The 17950-nt window shown below is 42.2% G+C and overlaps 1 protein-coding gene across 1 annotated transcript; it reads left to right on the top strand.

The window, feature by feature from the left end:
• The first annotated feature begins 7597 nt into the window (after positions 1 to 7597).
• Positions 7598 to 17589, top strand: LOC147880368 (pentatricopeptide repeat-containing protein At1g06140, mitochondrial-like). The gene is made up of 5 exons (XM_087370597.1): positions 7598 to 7720; positions 7809 to 8645; positions 8781 to 8930; positions 9042 to 9991; positions 17265 to 17589. The coding sequence occupies exons 1-5, from the start codon at positions 7598 to 7600 to the stop codon at positions 17587 to 17589; spliced, it is 2385 nt and encodes a 794-aa protein (XP_087226723.1).
• Positions 17590 to 17950: the final 361 nt, after the last annotated feature.

The raw sequence follows: 17950 nt of genomic DNA, 5'->3' as shown, positions 1-17950 counted from the left end.
AAATTAAAAGTGGCTATAGCATCAACTCTTGTCATAAGGGTAGTGGATCCAAATGAACTATTCGCGGTTGAAACAGACACCAGCGATTTTGCTATTAGGGAGGTACTTTTACAAAAGGGTCAATCAACGGCTTCTGAAAGCATAAAGTTAGACCATGCCCAACGAGATTACTAGGCATATGAGAAGGAGCTGTATGCTATAGTCTATGCTTTAAAGAGATAGAGGCACTATTTGTATGGTGCCAAATTTGAGATCATTCTTTATCAAGAAAGCATTAAGTGGATTTGCAATCAGCCAGAGCTTAAAGGAAGAAAAGCTAGATGGCCTAAAAAATGCAAGAGTTTGATAATCTATTGACATATTGGAAGGGGAAGTTCAATGTGGCAAGGACTCCCTAAGCCAAATGCCAATTGTTAATGAGTTGAGTTTTACTCATTTCCAAAATGATTTCTTAGAGTCCCTAAAAGGAAAATGTGAGTTTGATCCTCACTTTTCTGAAATATGGAAAGCAATTAAGAAGAAGGATACAACTAATCGTGGAGCTTTCACTGAGGAGTCACATGGAAATGGTGAGACACCACATGTTGGTGATAAAGGACTCAAATGGAAAAAGTGTACTATTGACGATGGTTAACTTGAGTGATGGTGAAATAGAAAGGGTCAATCAGGTCATTGAGGATATGCTTTGAGCATATGTAAGTAAACGGAAAACTAATTGGGAATAGTATTTGCCCATAGCAGAATTCGCGGCGAAACATTCAGCTACCAGTTTTTGTTCATTCATGATGATGTATGGATTTCAACCTAGAGCCCCAATTGCAATGGGACTTGAAAAAGAGAAGGCTCAAGAGGCCAAAGGCTTTCTTGAGGATATGAATCAAGTGCTTAAGTTAGCTAAAGATAGCACCAGAAGAGCTCAGGATAGAGAGCAAGAAGTTATGCAAAACCCCACCATAGAAGGTTGGAGTTTAAAGAAAATGAGAAAGTCTATCTCAGTACTTGAATCTTCAAATTTCAAAATCCCTAAAAACAGGAAAATGCTGAAGTTGTCTCCTAGGTATTGTGGACCATTCACAATACTTAAGAGAATTGTAGAACTTGTGTACAAATTAGCCTTACTAGAGGGATAGAGTATATCCAGGTTTCCATGTGAGTAGGTTAAAAAGAAAGTTAGGAGATGATGATAATCTCATTGGAAATGAAGCCCTAATTCAACTCATTGAACCTGCAACTTTACCACATGAACCATAAAGAATTGTAGATGGATAAGAAAAAAGAACACGACATGCAATATGACAAGAATTTTTGGTAAAGTGGAAAGATAGACCTGAAGAGAATTCAACATGGGAAACAGTAAGAAATCTTTAGAGGAGTTTTCCCAATTTTGTTTTCGAGGAAGTAAACCATTCTTAGAGGGAAGGGAATGTTATGTTAGCCATAATCCTAGAAGCCCATGGCTTGGTTAAGGCAAGGTAGGAAGCCAAAGGGCTTGAGAGTGCTTACAGATGTGAAGGCTAAGACCTAGAGGATTCCTATGTCTAGGCATTAATTGAAGGGTGCAATGGTAGGCCCAAGAGAGGGTCCAATGAGGGACACATGGCACCACGTGTGAGCATAGGGCTTGGAGGGAGATTTCCACAAAGAGAGCTCTCCTAAAGGAGGACACAGGCAGATTGGGAGGGCACTCTGTGGAATCGTGACTGGGTGGATGATGAGCAATAATCCCTCTATCAAGTTTTGGATGTTACATTGTGTATATGTGTTTATGTGGGAGATATAGAGAGAAAGAGATAAGGTAGCTCAAAAATCAAGGGCAAGAAGAAAAACATTAAACAAGGAGAAAGTGCAGCATGGAGAGGCAACTATATGGGGACAATACATGTGTGTGTGTGTGTGTGTGTGTTTGCAAAAAGCTCCACAAAAATTAATAATTTGTAATAATATTGACAAAAAGATGTCAATAACATCTCCAAAGCAATGAGGTAATGATATGGGACATCAAGATAGTTCTGGGGCCCTCACCTCTAGAAATCCCTTGAGAGGGGATGTCCTAGGATTTGGACCTAATGACTATGATAATGGGTTAGGCCACCTATGCCAGCTCTGTAGAATGTGAATCTTGAATTGGTGAGGGGACATGGGTTGGAATTATGACAATGAAGCTATGCTCTATCCAAGGTGGCCTAAGTAATGGGGGGCATTGGAAAATTGGAGATACTAGGTCAGAGGAGGGATTAGATGATACTACATGGGGGGGAAGAGACTATAGGTGGAGAGGGCTATACTATGGCAATATTGGGAGAGGAGGGGAGGGACGATGGGTGGGAAGGCAAGAGATGGTGGTTAAGTGGATGTGGGGAAGGCCAAGGGGGATCTGAGGGCATGTCTAAGGAGAGGTTGGTGGATTGGGGTAGCAAGATGGCTAGGAACGGCGGGAACCTCTCCTATAACATGGCCTTGGGAAGCCAACTTAGAACTCTTAGGAACTATCTACAGTGGGTCTATCGAAATGTCAAAGAAGACATCTCCCTCAAATGTCCAAGGACGTCTTGCATGGAGGGATCCATCATATGTGTATGAGAAACGATACAAGGCAAGGACAACCCTAACTAGGGTTTCGATGAAACTCTTTGTACAAACTTTTAGCTTTTTTCATTGATAGGGTTTATCCACATACAAAAGTATTAATTGTGAGTTTTCATGCAAAAAAGAGGCCTCTAGACCACCATCCATTATTATAGTGTGTCTAAGGGCCACTTTTTGCAAAAAAGTGGCCTTGAGGCCTACTTTTGCATTGAGTTTGATTATGTGGCTCCTCTCATCTTCATGATTCCACTCCTTAAAGTATACTAAAAAGAAAACCAAGTTTTCATCCATTGAAACCCTAATTAGGATTTCGAACCATTTAAAATTTTGTTTAAATTTTTAGTTTATTTACATTTAGAAGATTGATGATAATGCACTAACATGCACTATGAATTTCATGCAAAAAAATGCCTCCTAGCCCTCTCTCGTGGAGCTTGGTTACCTTGCTTTGAGGTTTCATCTTCCTTTGATCTTGGAGTGAAGAGTGCCTAGAGTACCTCTTCATTCATTTGGTATTCGAGAGCTACATCTACCTAGAATTCCTCTTCAATTATCTGGTGTGCTGGACATGCATCTACAATCATTTAGCACTCTGGAGCTGCATCTTCAATAGCTTGTTGGAGTAGCCTTGCCTCCATGTCACAAACTTGGCTAGTGCCACCAAACTGTGCAATCTGAAGGCACGACTCTCCTCTACATAGTAAAATATTTAAAATACTCAAGAAATCCCCTCTATGACATGCCTCTCCTCTAATAGTAAAAGATTAAAAATATTTTAAGCAATACAAGATACTTGAAAATCCAATTTTAAAAAATGATACCCCAAAAATAGCCATGGGACATCAAAAGCATCTCTCTCTCTCTCTCTCTCTCTCTCTCTCTCTCTCTCTCTCTCTCTCACACACACACACACACACACACACACACACATGTATACTTCCCCAACTATGAATTATTCTTTTATGTATCCCCCATGAGTTGTTGCATTTTCAACTTAGATGTCTCAAATTTTTTTTCCTTATATGTTCTCCTTTTTTCACTTTTTATCCAATTGATGGAATAGATTGTATGGCTCAGTTATTGATGGGACTTTTTAATCTAAGCACACACTTTGATTTCCCAACTAGTCTTTGGTCGGGCTAGTGCCATACAATTAATTCACATCGATTGGATAATTCTTTAGCATGGATAATCCCTAGTCTTTTTGTGATCTGCCTTATTTTTTACTAACTTTTATATCTATTTTGCAAAAGTGGTTTATGGATTTACTATTGGCATCATTTTTTCAATTTGACACTTATCATATAGATCCACTTTTATTCACTTATTATCAGTAGGTGGGGAGTAAGTTCCACATGGTGGGCTTACTCCCTACCATGTGATCTTACCCTCTATCTTTGGGGTGGGCCACACACACACACACACACATGTATACTTCCCCAATTATGAATTATGTTTTTATGTAACCCCCGTTAAATCTCCCCTTTACACTCTCATCTTAACCACACACCAAGCACACTAATCCTCCCATACCTCCTCTAATCCCTTCTCAACCCACGCACTCATTCGCTCCTTGCTCCAATTGTGACTTAAACTTCACTTGTAACTTAAACTTTTTTTAATTATCTAAGAATCCATATGGTGTCTATATTCCTAAGTAAGCGATGACAAGCCGAAGAAAATAGGCACCTATCTACCCAAATGTAACCCTATGATGTTCTTACGCCTAGTTTGTTTGGATGGTGGGCTAGTAAGTGGACCCTGACCTCAAAACCCAAACACCTGAGGACTCGACATCTTTTCTCATGATTATGTTTGTCAAACTCAATATTATTATACAAATTCTTAATTTTGGTGGAACTTTTTGCAAAAACACACACACACACACACAAACCTTGAAAAGGGGGTTCCATTAGAGCAGTTGATAGCCCTCCCATCTATTTTGGCATCTTATCTTTGTGGCCATAGCCAAAGAGCAATGGACCCCTTTCTCATTGACTTTATAATATTAGATTAGATGGTCCATATGATGGAGGAGTGGTTGGGACACTAGGGGGGGAAGGAGCTGTGGATCACCCACATTCACATGGCATCTATCTCATAGTAGTAGTGCTCCATTAAGGGCCATGGATTAGCTTAGGTAGATAACACATTGGCCACTAAAACAATTCACTAGCTAGCTGGGAGTGGAGGCCTCCTTTGTGATGCAGTGGGTCTTCAAGGTAGGCATTGATTAGTTGTGCCTTTGGCTCACATAGTTACAAAATATCCCCCATCCAAATCCTCACCAAAGTCATAGAAATCCATCATTGTTCATGCATGCTTCCATGCATAGGATGGTGTTATTTTCTTCTCCCTTCTCTCCATGAGTTGGGACTGGTGATTTGGAATGTGCATGGTCTACATGATTAACCACCTCAGCAAAGATGCAACAATAGGATCATTCTTAATTAGGAGCTACAGCAGCAAGTAAGTTTTAGTGGGTCATTATATTAGCGTTCTTATGAATAAGAAGCATATGTTCTCAACCTCACATGTGAGACATTGCACCGCCTTCTCCTAGCACATGGATTGGAGATTTGGTCCCCATCAATCGACAAGAGTGGGGGTTGTGCATCTCAATATCCCAAACATTAGCCACATATGTTTATGATTAGGATGAGATCATAGGAGGATGAGCTATTCGGATTGGTCTTGAGGATGGGAGAGTAAAGGATTGGGATCTTGAATGTGTATGCAACTACCTGCCAACTATAGCTCTCCTTTTGGGAGATGGCTAAGAGAGCATTGAAGCATGACTTAGCTTCTATAGAGAGACTCAACGAGCAGGGGCCGGGATGCTAATGTCTTGTGGACAGATGTGAGAGCATGTGCCTTGACCTTCAGGCCACAGAGACCCACAGAGCAGAGTTCTCCTACCAATGCTCTAAGGCACTTGGGTCTAGCAGGGCACTAGGATGGCTAGGTAATTTTTTAAGGCCATTGGCCCATGGTCTTGGAGCACAATTGCTGAAGCTCGTGGAGGCCCTCAAGACCCTCCCATGGGGTAAAGCCTGGACCATTGAGTCTTATGCTAGCCATTGTATAAATCTAGTGAATGCATTTGATTTCACAAGAGTATTATAGCATTTGTCAAATTTTGAGATGTTTAAATGGGTTTTATCCATTTATTTCATCAATGACGTCTTTATTGTCCAACTAGAATTCATAATTCCTAAAGTTGCAAGTATTAAAACTCTTAAGTTTGAAAGCACAGAGAACAAATATGGCCTATAAGGGATATGATTAAGACCTTATTGTCTAATATTTTTCTACAAAATATTTTAATATCTAGTGTTTGGACATCAAATGAAAAACGATCATCTCCAATAGAACCCACATTAGTTATGTATTTTGACAAAAGTGCATTCACAATGTGTGTAAACAATATCCCAAGGAAAATTAGTGAATACTTCTTTACCATTAAGAAGCATCCACCTAACTAGCTTGCATTACATCCAACCCAAAGTAATCTGACTTATTGAATTAAGGTTAAACTTGTTAAAGCAAGATAATAAGTTATCCCTTCAAGAGACCACTTTCAAGATTCTGGAGGTGTGGCATAAGTGCACAATGCCAGAAGTTTCTTTATTTTGAGAATTCTTAAGTCCTTCCAAAAATATCCCCAATACATCTAGATCCTTTTTGAAATAGAGGACCACCTAGTTTTTCTAGCCATGAGACTGTTTTCCGTTATTAGCGATAGAGCCAGTAACAAGAGCACTAGAGCAATATTGGTGGGAGTACTAGAGGGGATGTGACACATCCATTATATTGTGGTGATGAAAAGAAGATCCATGACCACCTGTGTTATGGCCACCTCTTGTTGAATTTGCTAGATCCACCATGGAATTACCTCTTCCACTACTTCTACCACTAAATTTGGGCTTCATGAGGTTTGTTGCTTTCTTAAGAGAAGGAGGATTTATCAAAATTTTGATGGTAGAGAGTCCGGGTTCATTTCCCATTGATGAAAAATGTTATACTATCGAGTTTCCACATATTCTAGTATCCCTTGGATCATGAACACTATTATAAAGATAAAACAAATGAGAGTTCAATAATAGGTTTGGTATATTCATTTAGCCAAATAAGAAACTACAGTAAAGGAAGCTACAAGACTCACAATCTTGGGTAAAAGATATCCACATGATCGACCATGCACCAAATGACATGCTCATCCCATATAAGAGAGCCAATACATTTATTAAAGACATGAGCACATTCAAAAAACCAACGCAACCAATACCACCATACAGTATTGTAATTTGGTACTCTTTCGGTGGAAGTCATCACACACTACTAGCAAGACTTTTATGTTACCTCAAGTGATGATAAAGTCGGAGCACATGGAATGCTTACTTTTTTGAAAGCTCGCTTGCATTTTTCCACCTTACCATCTAAAAGAGAATCCCAATACTCAAGGATGTCAACACTCAATGGGGCTAGTAAATTGAAGTTATCACGTGTCAACATTTTGTTTTCATGTTGAGTGTGAAAAATCAAACTCAACCTCCATGGTGGCGGGCAAGATTGGAATGCATGCAGACCCTTGAGGAGTAGCAAGGTTATCTTTGGCTTCTTGTTTCGCAGAAGTAAAGTGAATTTCTCCAACGTGTCTTGTACCTCAGACAATAAGCATATAAGACCCACATTCTATTTGGAAAATCAAGTGGTTAGCTCCTATGCTTCATCTTGTCAACATCGATTGCATGGAAAGTGTTAGCATCATGTCCTAGAAACTCGTGTGGTTGCTTGCCCGCTTGTCAAGGATGGCGATTGCATTTTTAAGTGTCCATAATCGTTCCATCGAGTGGATTGCTAGCCGTGTTCCATTTGATCCGTCTTGTGCAAATTTTCGCACACGAGGTTATTGAGCTTTTCGTCGTGCCTTCGTAGTGGCTGAGGTGGCACTCATTGTACCCAACAATCACCGCCCCATGGTCTTACCACGTGAACCCGTCCTTGCACGATGCATGCGCCACCTGCACCACGTGTCACCCGCCCTTCATTCAAGAACAAGGAGAATGGATCGCAGCTGGCCATTCCGCCGCTCACAGAATCCGTTCCATACTCGTTCTTTGGCATTCCCCATGTGCCGTTCTCAATTGTAGTTTCCCGTGCAGAATTTCAATGTTGAATTGGATGCTTTCTGCCTGCCTTTCTTGCTTATGGGCTTACAGCTTAGGATGCCCATTTGCAGCCATCCTTTTGGGACAGGTAGAGCTGGAAATGTACTCCACAAGAGGTTCCCTCAGCTGTTTGAGGTTACAGAAATTGGTTCCGTTACGGTCGAACTTTTACATGAGATTCCAGTTGTGGAGACGAATAATTTGATGCATTTGTGTGTGAAGCGTGGAAACATGGTGGATGCACGCCGTGTGTTTGACAACATGCCTAAGCGAGATGTCTACTCATGGAACATTATGATTCTTGGCTATGCCAAACTGGAAGAAGGTGCACGGGCTTTGGAATTGTACGCACAGATGCGCCAAGAAGGTGTCAAACCCAGTGATCGCACCTTTGTTGGCATATTGAAAGCTTGCGGTAGCCTGGCAACACTAGAAGAGTTGGAACAGAGTCATAAGAAATTGAACAAAATAGGATGCTTGGAAAAGGGTAGGACCATACATTCCCAAATAGTCAAGAGTGGCTTTGAGTCAGATCTATTCGTGGGAACCACCTTAGTGGATATGTATGTGAAATGTGGAATCATGGAGGATGCACGGAACGTCTTTGAAGAGGTGCCTCACCGTGATGTGGTTTCGTGGAATGCCATGATCTTGGGGTACAGCAAGCAGGAAAAGGGTATGCTGGCCTTGGAGATGTATGCACGGATGCAACAAGAAGGTGTCAAAGGGGATCATCGAACCTGTGTTGGTGCATTGAAGGCTTGCAGTATTTTGGCAGCATTGGAAGAGGGGAAGCATGTTAGGAAATTTGCAAAGACTGGACCTGGACCCTTGGAGAAAGGTAGAGCCATTCACTCCCAAGTGGTAAATAATCGTTTTGAGTCGCATGTATTTGTCGGAAACACCTTGGTGGATATGTATGCAAAATCTGGAAGCATGGAGGATGCATGGCGTGTTTTTGAGGAATTCCCTGATCGTGATGTGGTTTCCTGGAATGCCATGATCCTCGGGTATGCCAAGCAGGAAAAGGGTGCCCTCGCTTTGGATTTGTATGCACAGATGCACCAAGAAGGTGTCAGACCAGATCAACGAACCTTCATTGGCCCATTGAAGGCTTGCAGTAGTCTGGCAGCACTGGAAGAGGGAAAACAAGAAGAGGGGAAATTTACTAAGGTGGGATGCCTAGAGAAAGGCAGAGCCATCCACTCCCAAGTAATAAAGAGTGGCTTTGCATCAGATGTATTTGTGGGAACAGCCTTGGTTGACATGTACACAAAATGTGAGTGTGTAGAGGATGCACGGTGTATGTTTGACGAATTGCCTCATCGTAACGTGGTTACTTGGACTACCATGATCCTCGGGTATGCTGAGCAAGAAGAAAGTGAGCAAGCTCTTAGGCTTTATGTACAAATGCAAGAGCAAAGCCTGCAACCAAGTAGCTTTACCTTCGTTGCCATCCTGAAAACATGTGGCAACACAGCAGCTCTGGATACTGGGAAGGAACTCCACTCTCAAGCTAGCAGGGTTGGTTTCGAGGCTATTGAATTTGTGATAACCACCCTTATTGACATGTATGCCAAATGTGGGAGCATGGATGATGCTAAACACCTTTTTGATGCTTTGCCCACAAGGGATATCGTACCATGGAGTGCCTTGATTGCAGGATATGCCCGCCTGGGGGAGAGTGAACTTGTGTTTCATTCATTTGAGAGAATGATGCAGGAAAGCATACAGCCAGACGGAGTCACATTTCTTAGTGTCCTTACTGTATGCAGTCATGTGGGTCTAGTGGAGAAGGGTGAAAGGTACTTTCAGGCTATGTGCAAACAGTACTGTATTACCCCAACTATAGAGCACTATAATTGCATGGTTGATCTCCTTGGCCGTGCAGGTCAATTGAATGAGGCAGTGGCCATGGTAGAGAAGATGCCTTTCCGACCTAATTTTATTGGGTGGTCTACTGTATTGAGTGCTTGTCAAAGGTGGAAGGCTGTAGAGGTTGGAAGACATGCCTTTGAAAATGCAGTTACATTAGACAGAAAACCTCCTGCAGCATATATCTTAATGGCAAACATATATGCAGATGCTCACATGCAGGAGGGCAATGATGGGGTGCAAGTAATAACAGAATGCTCTAGCAGTGAAGCAAGAAAGAGCTGTTGGACTGGATTTGTCCATGTAGACCTCATGGAGGATATGCGATCTTCTCATGGCAATTATACACATGCAAAACTGTAGGATTTTTCTTTTAAAGTGGAGGGTTAGGCCTTGTTCAAACTGTGTAAGGGAAATGTGTGATGATGGAAACAAAGGGGGCACATAGGTGTAGTGAGAACCTGCCTATGGCGCGTGCCCTAATCAATACGCCCAAGACGTCACCTAATCAAACTGCGATTTGACATTAATATGTAGCACTACTGAATCGATGATGTGGTCGATGTCTTGCCATGGAGCTGTGCCAGAATTTGAGGCGGACAGTTTGGAATGTTGGTGCATCAGAATTGTCTGATTCAGAGTGGATAAGCAAGCTATGGCTTATACTGCAGCACCACGTGACTGCCAAAAAATGATAGAGGATGGAGCCGACAACGAAACTGTCTAGATATGAAGGTGGAAATGTCGATGAAAATGGAGAGCGTCAATGGACTAGAATCACAGTGTCCAGATGTGCAAATGGAGACTGGCAAAATGTGAGCTATGCACCAAATCTCCAAATCAATAAGGGGCACTAGCCCAAAATACAATGCGGCAACTACCAGAGTACAGAGAGGTCATTAGATCTTCTCTGGACCTATTCCCAAAAAGAGAATGATAGGGAATATCTCTGATGCTAAAAGTAGTCACTGAGACATGAAGAGGCATGGAGTGTGATGCCAAATATGGTGACTGAAGAAATTTCGTCAGAAACATCATGAACAAGATGGAGTCTTGAACTGCCAATCTGAGAACTATTGATAAAGCTTGACGACTACTGCAACAGACAAATCGAGAACTTTGAATGGAAGATTTTCTAGGAGGCTGCAGATTTATGCGACACAACACTAAAAGATATTGTTGAATATGATGTGTCGCCTTGAAGGAACTCGACGTGTCAGTATTGAAGATGACTTCTTGCAGAACTATTACAAGACAACAATTCATGATTGCATGTATAGAAATTACTTGAAATTTTTATTCAAAGCTCCTTGCCAACAAGATGTTCTAAGTAGATAAGATCCCTTGTTCTACAAGGGCTCCAACATAATTTGTCAACAAGACCATTAAGAGATCTAGGTCCCCATAGCAGTCACAAGGATCCGTAAGGTCCCATATGGATGTTGTAAGAACCTTACATGATCTATTCCTTACGCAAGCACACACACACACATGCATACATTAAGGCATGCATACATAGAGAGAGAGAGACACACACACACACACACAAAATTGATAGTCTTTTTCCCTCACCCCTCGGTTGACCAGCACTCAGTGCTCAACCCTATGTGTGTGCTACCAAGATGTCCTCTCTTGCACTCCTCGGATGGCCTAACATCCTACCAGTGCTTGGTTGTAGGGAAATGAGCGTCTACTCGCCTTACTTTGCTGTAAGCATGGACAAAAGAGTATGGAGATGGGGGAATGAGCATACAACAGGACAAACAGAGAGAAAGAGAGAGAGTGATAGGAATAATAACTTGTATTCACCAAAAGAGCACTCGTAGCACAGCTGTAGCTGCAACAAGTGATAATGTTCTTTATGTAGTAACTGAATCTGCTCAACTCTCAACTCTCTTAACAAATACCGGGCAATGGATCCAGGTCAGCAAAGGCTACCTTTGGGGGCCACAGATATAAAGCATTAATTCCCACCAGGATCTTGTCGGGATGCAGGTGCCGAGCTTCTTTCTGCTGCTTGCCACATGAGGATGTGGCCTTGGTGATTGCGATGGCCTGGAGCTGCTTGACATGGTGTAGTAGACATGCAAAGTAAGCCAGCAGGGTTTGAGTGGTTTGGCTTGGGAATGGCCGCAATCCAGTCCATGATCACCCATCGCTGCTTGGTCTTGTAAGTTGCCGGATGCCATTTGTCCTTGGCCTTTATTGCTAGATTGAAATCATGGTTGGTCCGTGACAAAATATGAAGAGGAGAGAGGAGAAGAGTGGAGATGAGGAGAGAGGGCACAGCTAGAGAGCACACCACAATGACTAACTGTACGCTAGATTTAGTTGAAAAAATAGAATATATACAAACCCTTTTAGGGTTAGGGTTAGGGGATCTAACCCTTTCCTTTAGAGCACTCTATAAGGTTAGTGCTATGCACATATGATCACGTGATGGTGCTATGCACAAATGATCACATGATGTTGAGCGTAAACTCTCAACACCTTCCCTCAAGGTCAACATCATAAAGTAAGCCTTCCCTCAAGATGATGATTCTGGGGAATCAAAGAATGACTGAGCATTACATTCCATCACACCCCTTTAATGGGAATGTCCTTCCTCTGCATCAAACCAAGAGCTAGTCGGGGTTTCTCGAATAGCTCTTTACCGAGTAGTTTGGTAAAGATGTCTGCAACATTCTCTTTGCTATCACAATGCTGCAGTGTGATGTCACCAAGTAACACTCTTTCTCTGATGAAGTGCTCTCTGACATCAATGTGCTTTGTCCTGGAGTGATATACTGGATTTTTTGCCAATGCTTGAGCCGATTGATTATCACAGTATATTGTGGTTGGCTTTGACTCATCAAAGTAATCTGTTTCTGACAATAGTCTTCTGAGCCATATAGCCTCACATGCACCTGTAGTGAGTGCTCTATATTCTGCTTTAGTCGAAGACAAAGAAACAGTTGGCTGTTTGTTTAACAACCATGATATAGCACCTTGACCAAGGAAAAATGCATATCCTTGTGTCGATCTCCTGGTCTCATGATCTTCAGCATAGTCACTGTCACAGTATCCATGCAACCGGGGATGACTTCCTCTATATTCTATCCCAAACTGTCTTGTACCTCTGATGTATTTCTTGACTCTTTTGGCTGCATTCTAGTGAGACTGATTTGCCATAAACTATGCTAGTGAGCTTACTGCATAACAAATATATGGCCGTGTGATTGTCAGATATATAAGAGATCCAATGAGCTGCCTATAGTATATGTCATTGACTGTAGGCTTTTTTGAATCTTTAGTAAGTTTCAAACTCTATTCCATGGGAGTGGCTGCAATCTTGCAATTTGCCATATGAAACTTCTTCACGAGACTGTCCACATACTTGAACTGACTCATGAATGTGCTATCTGAATCTCTCCAGAACTCAATTCCAAGACAATAGTACATAAGTCCAAGATCTTTCATGTCGAACTCTGCAGATAAGTCTTGTTTAATTTTCTGATGAAGCTATCCTTGCTTCCTGTCACAATCAGATCATCTACGTACAAAAGTGCAATAGTAATATCTCCCCCTTGAACTTTATAGTAGAGAGTATGATCTCCATTGGACTTCATGTATCCCAGATCAGTAAAATACTTATCAATTCTGCTGTACCAACTTCTGGGTGCTTGCTTTAAGCCGTAGAGACTTTTCTTGAGATGGCAAAAATTATTCTCCTTTCCTGGTTCAACATAACCTGCTGGTTGTTGCATGTAGACTTCCTCGTCTAGATAACCATTGAGAAATGCATTCTTGACATCAAGCTGATACACATTCCATTTGCTGAGTATCGCTAGTGATATCAAGAACCGTATGAAATCCATCTTTGCTACTGGAGCATAAGTCTCATCATAGTCTTGACCATATTGTTATGAAAATCCTTTTGCAACTAATCTGGCTTTATATCTTTGAATACTGCCATCTGGATCGTACTTCACTTTGTATACCCATTTATTTGCTATGGCCTTCTTTCCTGGTGGAAGGTCGCATAATTCCCAAGTATTATTCTTATACAAAGCATCCATTTCTTCATTCAGAGCAGTTTGCCATTCTGGCTTGTCTACTGCGTCTTCGAAGTACACTGGCTCTTCTGTAGCCATGATGGTAGTCATAAGAGCATAGTTAGTGGTTTCCACCTGAATTGCTTTGCCTTTCTGAGCATATGTCAATCTGGCTGGTGGTCTGCTTTCGCTAGTAGACTGTTTGAGTTGTTGTGGCTATGCTTGGGGTGTTGTTGACAATTCTTGCTCTTCTTCATCAACGTGTTCTATAGATGACTATGAAGTCGATGCTTCTATCTCCTATGAAGGTGAGGTTTTCCATTCTGATTCCTCATCAAAGATTACATCTTTGGAGATAATGACTTTGCGGTTGATGGGATCATACAATTTGTATGCTTTGCTTTCTTCACTGTAGCCAACCATAATGCATTTGCGTGACTTTGCATCCAATTTTCTACGATGATCATCATGTATGTGGGCATATGCTATGCAACCAAATATGTGGAGATGCCCAATGTGTGGCTTGTGTCCAGTGAATGCTTCATAAGGAGTCATACCTTGTATCGGTTCGGTAGGAAGCCGATTAAGCAAATAGTTAGCTGTAGCTATTGCTTCTGCCGAATACTAATCCGGAAGATGCTTTTCACTAAGCATTGCTCTAGCACTGTCTGCTAAAGTCCCATTCTTCCTTTCAGGTCTTGCATTCTGCTGAGGAGTATCTACACATGTGAATTGTCTTCGTATGCCGTGATTTTTGCAAAAGTTCATGAATGCTGAAGACATATATTCACCTGCTCTATCTGATCTCATGACCTTGATCTTTCTGCCTATCTGGTTTTCTACCATGGCTTTGAATTCTTGAAATCTGGAAAACACTTCAGATTTCTCTTTCAAAAAGTCGACCCAACAATATCTACTGTAGTCGTCGATGAAAGTCAAGTAATAAAGTGAACCATTGATGCTGCGGGTCTAGGCATAACCCCATACATTTGTATGTATCAAATCAAGAATACCTCATGCACGAGAGGTACTTCTAATAAAGTTGGTTCACTTTTGTTTGCCGAAGCAGCATGCTTCATAAACTTTTCCAAGAAACTGTAGCTTCAGAATCCCAATTGCCATATTCTGATTCTTGAGATCTAACAAGTACTTGAAGTTGACATAACCATATCTCTTGTCCCAGTTTGCAGATAGTGGCATCTGTTGCGGTTGAGTTGACATGGCATGCTTATCTGATACTGTAGCAGATATTCTGTATAAGCGTCCTTCCTTGACACCTTTTGCTACTAGCTGACATCTTTTGGATTTATCTCTGATAGTGCATTCATCACCGTGGAAGATGACTTTGTAATTGTGTTCCATCATTTGACCTACTGACAAGAGGTTTTTGTTGAGCTTCGAAACATAGAGCACATCTTTCACTAATCCTTTTGTACCAGTGAAATTGTTCATAGAGATAGCACTTGTCCCTTGAACTGGATTCGGTGTATTGTCTGTTGTGTAGATGACATTTTTCTGTCCTTCTAATGGCTTCAATTCTGTGAACCATTCTTGATGATTTGTCATATGAGATGATGCACCGCTGTCGATGTACCAAGGATCATGTTCCACTTGGTCGAATTGATAGCTAAATTTCTCTTTGGGATTGAAATCAGTGTCTAGGTACACTATATCAGTCTGATGCAATTCCTCGCTTGCAAGAAACATATTTCCATGTTTATTTGCAAAATGACTATGACTAGAATGTCCACCACGATGATTTCCTCTGCCTCGAGAATTCCCGCGATTACTACTGGATTAACCGCCTTGGTCGTATTGCTTCTTGTGGCAATCTCTTTCATAGTGTCCAAACTTGTGACAGTAGTTGCACTGAATGTTTGACACATTGGTGGATGCATTCCCTCGTCCTTGGAATCTTCCTCGGTTGGAATGATTCCCTCTTTTTTGATTCTGATGTTGTTGAGGATGATGCTGATGCTGATGTTGATGCTGATGCTGATGCTGACTTTGGTTTTGTTGCTGATGATGACTTTTCTGGTATGATCTCATGAAATAGAGTTGCTAGTCGACATGGTGCAAAAAATGTACTTAAAAGTGTCATGAAAATCTCTATATGAATCAACTGCAAATACACTGACTATGCCAAGTGAAATCTCTGAACCGTCGGTGAAGATAGAACTGCAATATATAAAATCTGATCTGTATTACAAGGCTTGTGGCAATGATGTCGGGAATAACCAAGAGGCTTTACAAGGCTGAAATGATGTGCACGATGCCATGAGATAGCCGAATAGGCTTCACAATGGTGGCATGTGTACGTGAAATCAAATGCTATCTGCCCACTGAATCAATCTGCAATGCCTCTGAACTCTGAAATCTACTCACTGAACTGATGAACGTAAGGTTTCAGGTAATGTAATGATGTGAAACTATATGTGAGCGTATGGACTGACTCCGAGTAGGTACTAGTCGGGAATTTTGGGCATGGCTTAGATTGGCAACTTGGGGAAATTCAAAGCATCCCCTCTATGGCGATCTAGTCTACTCTGATCTAGATCTAAACCAATCGTCGATCGATGAAAAAACAACAAATAATTCCTTTTCTTTTATTCTTTTTAAGTACTAGGTCAGATGCGTCGATGTAGAGGCAAATGTGCGTGAAAGAAGTGGTTTTGTCAGCGAGGCTCACATGTGAGTGTAACTTGTGCCAAAATGTACGTATGATGTGATGAGTGCATAGAGCACAAAAAAACAAGCGACTTTTCTTTTTGGAGCGCCCTAAAATTCTTCCTGGATCAAGAGATATGACTTGATCTAGGTAGAGGGGCAAAAGGAGTGCAAATGTGCTCAATGATGATGTGTCACTGTGAGTCACATGCAGTGATGATGTGGCACTGTGCCTAGCAAGAGGTGTGCCAGTGAAGCCCTATGCTGAGGTGGCAGGAGTGGTCACATGAAGTGACTGTGAAGCACTGTGTGTGCCTGCAAAAGTTTGTGCTGACTAGACTGCTGAGGTGGTAGTGCTGAGGTGGCACAATTGATGACATCAGCAAGGTGACATGGCTGATGATGTGGCACTGATGACATTGATTGCTGACATGGCACAGGTGACATGGACTACTAACGTGGCTGTTGGTGACGACATGGCAATTGATGATGATGTGGCATGATAAGATTACTGATGTGGCACAGGTGACATGGACTACTGATGTGGCTATTGGTGATGATGTGGCAGTCGGTGACGATGTGGTAGTGGTGACGTGGTAGCCTCACGAGACTGCTAATGTGTCAGATAAGACTGACATGTTCTAATGATGTGGCTGATAAGATGACGTGGCAGATAGGGTTGCACGTGGCAGTTTTGTGACCAAGCTTGATGACCACCTTAGGATAAGGTTGGGATGCCACGTGGCATTACACGAGACTGGAAACTCTGATGATTCTGATGAAATCTTTGGGATTATGTCGTCTTCTCCCTTGTAGTCCCATGAGCTCTTAGAGATGGTGCCGTTGTGGCACAAGCGGCTGAGCCGTCACATCGTTGGCACTTGGCGTAGGAGCTGTCTCATACTGTGGCCGTTTAGGCTTGCTGGAGTAGCTATGGAGAAGGAGCCGATGCTATAGGAGTCAGGTGTTGCAGGTACTGGAGTCCCGTGAGCTTGTTTCATGCGATCGTGCTGCTGTGGCTTTGGAGCTCTGCTATCAGGCGATGGTTGGTGAGGCGTTTGTTGGTGAAGCCTCAAGTGGTGTTGGCTGGAGAAGATGTTGATGGCGAAGGCAGTGCATTGGAGAAGATGTTGATGGCGAAGGCAGGGCGGCACTGTTTATTGGAGATGGCTGCTAGCGTGGAGGCCATGAGGAGCTCAAAGGTTGCGTGTGGGAGTGAGAATGCATGGAGGCAGAGTTTTGGAGCTTCAGCTTGAATGCTTGAGCTTTGCTGCTGCTATCGATGGAGGCTATGGAGAGCTAGGTAGTCGAGTTTAGTAGGTGAGGCTTGGGATCTGTCGGCTGGCTTGCTCATGGAGATAGCCACTGAGGGGCTTGTGTCTTGGAGCTCATAGAAGATGCATGGGCCTCAAGCTCGTTGGCTACAACTAGAACTGGTCAGTCAATTAAGAGGCTTGGAGAAGCCCTTTGAAGAAGCACTCGTGGAAGAAACAGCCGATGGCAGTTTGACGCGCTACTATGAGGTGAGTTGCCGTGAGAGTTGATGGTCTGCCGAGTTCGATGGAGAAGCGGCGTTGAAGAAGTTGAGGTAGCCGCTTGGTCGTAGGAGATGGCGCT

Source organism: Dipteris shenzhenensis, chromosome 32 (assembly GCF_047967505.1).
Source record: "Dipteris shenzhenensis isolate YYH24624 ecotype China chromosome 32, Dip_SZ_1.0, whole genome shotgun sequence".
NCBI lineage: Eukaryota > Viridiplantae > Streptophyta > Polypodiopsida > Gleicheniales > Dipteridaceae > Dipteris > Dipteris shenzhenensis.
This window is presented reverse-complemented; position numbering and strand designations above follow the sequence as displayed.

What these genes read in the sequence shown, in the direction of transcription:
- LOC147880368 (XM_087370597.1), top strand. Translation starts at nt 7,598, where the DNA reads ATGCATGCGCCACCTGCACCACGTGTCACCCGCCCTTCATTCAAGAAC. An exon ending in AAGAGGGGAAATTTACTAAG is followed by an intron (nt 8,931 to 9,041) that starts GTGGGATGCCTA and finishes ACAAAATGTGAG; the next exon opens with TGTGTAGAGGATGCACGGTG. An exon ending in AATTATACACATGCAAAACT is followed by an intron (nt 9,992 to 17,264) that starts GTAGGATTTTTC and finishes TTGCTGGAGTAG; the next exon opens with CTATGGAGAAGGAGCCGATG.